Consider the following 6,576-nt stretch of genomic DNA (forward strand, 5'->3'; position numbering starts at 1 on the left):
ATAAAGGATTGAATTACCTCACGATCACCAGCTCTGTTCCTGGGTCATCTCTCTTGTGCCGCTGAGTGAGTAGCAGACCAGGCTGCCTCCAGTTGCCATCTCCCCAACCCAGAGAGTATGCGCCCGTGGAGAGGCACCCTGACATTAGCCTAGCATATGTTTACATGTATCCATAAATTAGGCTAAAATATATACCTGAAAGCAAAAGTACACAATAGTCTGTAGTGAGTCAGTACAAAGTTCATAATGAAATAGTGTCTACGTAGACTTAGACACCCTCCTCACCTACTTCCTATTACAGTTCTCTCACTCACTCCAAAGCAAACCTTATCAAAGTGAGGACTGCAAAAGCTGAATAAGGGCAAGAGACTGGCATACTTTAACGATGACTCTTTAGTCACTATCAGGCCTAAAGTTCTTGTGCTGTCTGCTAGCCTTACCCTGAGTTCTGGAACCAGGGGTGTCAAGTGCTGTGCATGTTTTTCATTATCCCTCAGGTTTATCACTGGATATAGGTTGTCCCCATGTTGTTCGGTGAAGCCATTTCTTTTTTAAATTTTTAATATTTATTTATTTATTTATTCCTTTTTGTCGTAGTTATTATTGATGTTGTTGTCGGATATGACAGAGAGAAATGGAGACAGGAGGGGAAGACAGAGTGGGGGAGAGAAAGATAGACACCTGCAGACCTGCAGGAGGGGGGCTGAGGGCTCGAACTGGGATTCTTATGCCAGTCCTTGCGCTTTGCCACCTGTGCCTATCCCGCTGTGCACAACTCACTGAAGCCGTTTCTTTAGTGAAGACCATAAGATTTTATTCTACTGACCTTGTTCCAAAGAAGCTTCTGTAGCATCTATTCTGTTCTCTTAAAGGAATTCAATGGAACTTTGTAAGGGATTGAATCTGTTCATTGCTCTGCACAGGATGGTCATTTTTACCATGTATGGAACATCTTTCCATTTGTTTGTGTCTTATTTTTTTCAGGGCTAATTTCTTTATTTCATCTTTTTCAAATATATTTTTTTCTTTATTGGGGGGATTAATGGTTTACAGACAACAGTAAAATATACTAATTGGTACATGTGAAACATTTCTCATTTTCTTTTCTTTTTTGCCTCCTGGATTATTGCTGGGGCTCAGTGACTGTACTACAAATTCACAGCTTCTGGCGGCCATTTTTCCTTTCTTATTGGATAGGACAGAGAGAAATTGAAAGGGGAGAGGGGATAGAGAGGGGGAGAGACAGAAAAACACCTGAAGACCTACTTCACTGTAATGACCTTTCTACAGGTGGGGAGCAGTGGGGCTTTAACTGAGGTCTCTGTGCTTCGTACTGTGTGTGCTTAAGTCAGTGCGCCACTGACCACTCCCCCTCAGTTTTGCATATAGCACTCTAACCACAAACATAAGTCCTCTTCTCTTTGTGTTTTCCATTTCCTTTAGTAATGGGTAATAGTTTATAGTGTACAGGTCTTTCACCTCCTTCACTAAGATAATTTCTATATACATAATTCTTTTTTAAAATTTATTTTTTATTTAAGAAAGGATAAATTAACAAAACCATAGGGTAGGAGGGGTACAACTCCACACAATTCCCACCACCCAATCTCCATATCCCATCCCCTCCCCTGACAGCTTTCCCATTCTCTATCCCTCTGGGAGCATGGACCCAGGGTCATTGTGGGTTGCAGAAGGTAGAAGGTCTGGCTTCTGTAATTGCTTCCACGCTGAACATGGACGTTGACTGGTCGGTCCATACTCCCAGTCTGCCTCTCTCTTTCCCTAGTAAGGTGGGTCTCTGGGGAAGTGGAGCTCCAGGACGCATTGGTGGGGTCTTCAGTCCAGGGAAGCCTGGCCGGCATCCTGATGGCATCTGGCACCTGGTAGCTGAAAAGAGAGTTAACATACAAAGCCAAACAAATTGTTGAGCTATCATGGACCCAAAGCTTGGAATAGTGGAGAGGAAGTGTTAGGGGGGTACTCACTGCAAACTCTAGTGTACTTTTGCTTTCAGGTATATATTTTGCACTAGTTTATGGATACATGTGAACATATGCTCTCTCTCACAGAACCTGGTCTATATCTAGGTTTTGGGACTTTGTTAGAAAGTGAACCACCTGGGATGGAATTAGAGAATTCTATGAAAGGAAAGGTCTCACCCGAGTAATGAAGCTGAAGGGTTGTCATTCCACACGTGAAGTCTCTGGACACAGTCTGAGGTGAAGCATGTTGAGGTGGCAATCGTTGCATTGTTTAGGTTGCGACTGGCAGATGTGATATTATTTGATATGGATTGGGAGAGGCATGCGGAAAAGTGGGTCCTACTCTAAGGTTCCAGGACTGGGGGAAATATAGGCTCTAGAGTGGAGATGTGAGGTTCCTGCTGTCTTAGGGTTCAAAAAGACAATGGACAGTTAATGTTATCATCACATTATTTGGTAATTGGGTTAACTTTGAAAAGTCCTTTTGTAAGGGTTTGCTTTATAGTACCCAGTATCTTGTATATAGCTGTGCCACTGGTTGCTTCTGATCTACTTGGTCTAGGCTTTTGAGAGAGTCCGCATATCAAATACACAGCCTATATATTAAAAAGACTCAGTCTATGTTTTAAAAACTTCAAGACATACAATTAATTTCCCCCCTCTCATATTAATTAACTAGTGATTTATATGACTACACTTTACTAGGAGTGTACATAAACACCATTCCCACCACCAAAAGACTGTGTCCCATCCCACCCACCTACCCCCACCCCCCACCGGCCCAGGAAGCTGCATGTCTACCCCCCACCACAGGGTTTTTACTTTGATGCCCTACTTTCAATTTAATCAGATCCTGCTTTTAGTTTCCCTTTCAGATCTTCTTAGTCAACTTCTGTTGATGAGTGGGATCATCCCATACTCATCTTTATCTTTCTGACTTAGCTCACTTAACATAATTCCTTCTAGCTCTGTCCAAGATGGGTCAGAGAAGGTGGGTTCATTGTTCTTGATAACTGTATAGTATTCCATTGTGTATATATACCACAGCTTTCTCAGCCACTTTCACTTTAAAATATATTATTACATTCATAGTTCATACAATGAATTTATTCACTCTACCACAGGTTGACATGTAGGTCATTTCCAGCCCCTAGCTTCCTAAGTTTAAATATTTCTCTAGGAGGCAGAAGGTATAATAGCAGAAATAGAGGAATCTTTTAAAGTAAAGGAAATGAAGTGAGAGTCAGAGGAATGAGTATCTAAAAGGGGTGTACTTCAGTGACCAGGGAGACTTAAAAACAACTCATTTCTCTGGAACAAAAAACTAGTTATTGGGGGCAGTTGTGTAGTGCACTACTATCTTAGCTAATCAATGTTTAGACCTGAATATTTGTTCACTACAGAGTCCATAACATTCTTTTTTAAATTAATTTTTTTTTTACTGGGGGTATTATATGGTTTATAGTATACACAGTTGTTGGTACATGTGTAAAATTTCTCTGTTTTCTGCAAAACACTGTCATCCCCAATTGTCTGGCTAGCTTCGCGGGTGGGAGAGAGAGACGACCAGGGACTCATGGCTGAGTGGTACGCAGTTCAGTCTTTATTCATGTGGAACGCAGTGCAATCTAAGCTATCTCTAATCACTATCTTGTCCTTATATATCCTGAGGCGGAAGAGTCAGGTCTGAAGAGGATGTACGTAGGATAGGGGGTGGGGAGAAGGAAAAAGCATGCAAAACAGTGAGGATTAAACCAATGCGCTGGAGGCAGGGCAGTGCTTAGTTAACAGTGGTTATGTAAATAGAATACAGTGTTAAGCAGGGGGTATTGAGCCAATGAAACAGAAGGGGTCTTAGAAGCAGAATTTAGAAGCAGACCAACACCCAGTCTAGGTCTTCCCTCAACATTATTCATCCACTTGCAGGTGGAGGTGGAAGCCTGAATTTAGGTCCATATGCATAGTAACAGGTGCACTCAACTAACTGGTTGTGCCACAGTCTGGCCCCTAGAATTAAGGATTTCATTTTTGTGTTACTCCAGAAATCAGTATTAATGACTGCCAAGAAACTTGGAAACTGACTATGGAACTTATTTAAAGTAACAACCTTAAGGAAATCTAAAGTAACTCACAAAGATATTGTTAAGAATAACTGAACTTTTGCTAAAGTAGAAGCTAAGACTTGTAGTAGATTTTAGAGCAATTACTGAATTCTTTTTTCAAAAATTAAAAAAAATATATCTTTACTAATTTACTGGGTAGTGACAGAGAGAAATTGATAGTGGAAGGGGAAGACAGAAAGGAAGAGAGATAGAGAGACACCTGTAGCCCTGCTTTACCATTTGTGAAAATTTCCCCTGCAGGTGGGGCCAGGGACTTGAAACCAGGCCTTGAAACCAGGGACTTGAAACCAGGCACTGTGGTGCATGCACTCAGCAAGATGAGCCACCACCATGCTCCGAAATTACTGAGTTGTAACAAAATCTTCAAACTAATCACTGTTCAAATAAAGAAGTGGTTACTGACAGCTCTGAACTACATCTCCATTAGATCCCAGAGAGAGAAGAGGAAAAAGGGAGGGGCATTTGGATGTAGTGATAGGCTTATGCATGACTTGGAAAGGGAGAGATAAAAGGACCTAAAAAGGGGGAAATATATCCACATATACACAGATAGCTGTAGAAATATTAGTTAACCTATATGTGCAACTTTGAGAGAACTTCTACAACCTACAATGGAGGAACTGTGGAATCAGAACTCTGGTGGTGGGAATAGTGTGGAGTTATCATGTTATGTAAATTTTGTAATTAAATATTAAGTCACTAATAAAATTAAATTAAGACTGGCTACAAATGAACATTAACTGCAGAAATGACTTTTATCTGCTGTATTTCAGTGTTTATTGTATCAAGAAGCAGAAGAAACAATACATAGAGGAGTTTTGGCTAGAATTTCCTTCTGCTCATCAGCTTCCCTAGACTCCTCTTCATATCTTTATTTCTCAGACTGTAGATAAAAGGGTTCAACATGGAAGTCAGAACTGTGTAGACAATGGTGGCCACACGTGCTTTAACAGTATAGCTAGACAAAGGCTGTAAATAAATGTAGAAAATGCTGCCATAAAAGAGAGTTACCACAGTCAAGTGGGAACCACAGGTGGAGAAGGCTTTGCGTAATCCAGAAACTGAGGGGGCCTTGAGAACCACAATGAGGATTCGTATGTAAGAGAAAAGAATGCACAGAAAGGGGGTTACCAGAACAATAGAGCCTTCTATCATGATGACAATTTCATTGACATATGTGGAGGAACAGGATAATTTGAGCAGAGGGTTGATGTCACAAAAGAAATGGTCAATAACATTAGAGTCACAGAAGTTGAGAGGAGTTAGCAAAAGTATATGTAGGAGTGAATGGAGCTGAGGAAGGAAACCAGAAAAAGCCACCAGCAGGATACAGCGGTGGTGGCTCATGATAGTCACATAGTGGAAGGGGTCACAGATGGCCACATAGCGATCAAAGGCCATCACTGCTAAAAGGCAGCTGTCAGTGTTGGCCAAAGCATAGGTGAAATACATCTGTGTGAGACACCCAGCATAGGAGATGGTCTTCTTGTCTGACAGGAAATTGACCAGCATCTTGGGGACAATGGTTGTGCTGAAGCAAATGTCAGTGAAGGACAGGAAACTCAGGAAGAAGTACATGGGGGTTTGGAGGTGAGGATCAGAGCGGATGGCGAGGATGATGAGCAGATTTCCTTTTATGGTGACGAGGTACATGGTGAGGAAGAGGATGAAGAGTGGTTTCTGGTCCTCAGGTCGGGAGGAGAATCCCAGCAGTATGAATTCAGTGACTGTTTTGTTTTGGTTGACTTTGTCCATTGTTGTGGATCCAGCTGAAATATGGGATCTTCTAAAGTTAAAATATATCTCTACAAGTGTACTCAGAAATATGCCAACGAGTCTAATTCTCCCTACCTTTCTTTCTATGCATGAGATCATAATTAGGACACAAGGTAATTAGTCACTTTCATTGTCTTAAATGCTCTCCCTTCCTATCTCTGACTTCACAAGCTCTTGTTTTGTTATCATGGGCTTGGAGGAAAAAAATGCATTTCTGAAAGAAAGTTGAACTTAAATCAGTAATTATTTAATTAACTTTAAGAAATATTTTATGTTGAGGTTTTACTATGTGCTAAATACTTTGCTGTGCATTCTTCTGCTAATTATAAGGTAGCCTGTGGATTTTTCAATTTTCTAGAAGTTCTATCTGTCATCTATAATTTATCTACCATAACCATCTGTCTTCTATCAACTACCCCAAAGCTATTATTAGTTACTTCTACATTTAATAAAGGAAAATGTAGCCACATTAGTGAATTAGTATAGGGTAAGGTGGAGATTTCTTTAGAGAATGCAGGTTTTTTTTTTCCACTTCTCAGTATTATAGATTTTTTTCCCTGTGATTATGCTAGGCTTTTCATCTGAAATTCCCTCCCTGAAATGGTGCTGAGAAAATAGAAAGATCAGGGAAAGATCGGAGAATTTTTTGTCTTCATGAAAGCTACTTAAAAAAAAAAAATTCTGTGAAGTGCTGA

The 6,576-nt window shown here is 40.6% G+C and overlaps 1 protein-coding gene across 1 annotated transcript; it reads right to left on the bottom strand.

Annotated features, from left to right (window-relative positions):
• Nucleotides 1-4,927: 4,927 nt before the first annotated feature.
• LOC103129054 (olfactory receptor 1L8-like) lies at nucleotides 4,928-5,860 on the bottom strand. The gene has a single exon (XM_007540014.2). The coding sequence runs from the start codon at nucleotides 5,858-5,860 to the stop codon at nucleotides 4,928-4,930; it is 933 nt and encodes a 310-aa protein (XP_007540076.2).
• Nucleotides 5,861-6,576: the final 716 nt, after the last annotated feature.

This window comes from Erinaceus europaeus, chromosome 10 (genome assembly GCF_950295315.1).
Source record: "Erinaceus europaeus chromosome 10, mEriEur2.1, whole genome shotgun sequence".
NCBI lineage: Eukaryota > Metazoa > Chordata > Mammalia > Eulipotyphla > Erinaceidae > Erinaceus > Erinaceus europaeus.

Coding starts and splice junctions, on each gene's coding strand:
- LOC103129054 (XM_007540014.2), bottom strand. CDS start 5,860: ATGGACAAAGTCAACCAAAACAAAACAGTCACTGAATTCATACTGCTG.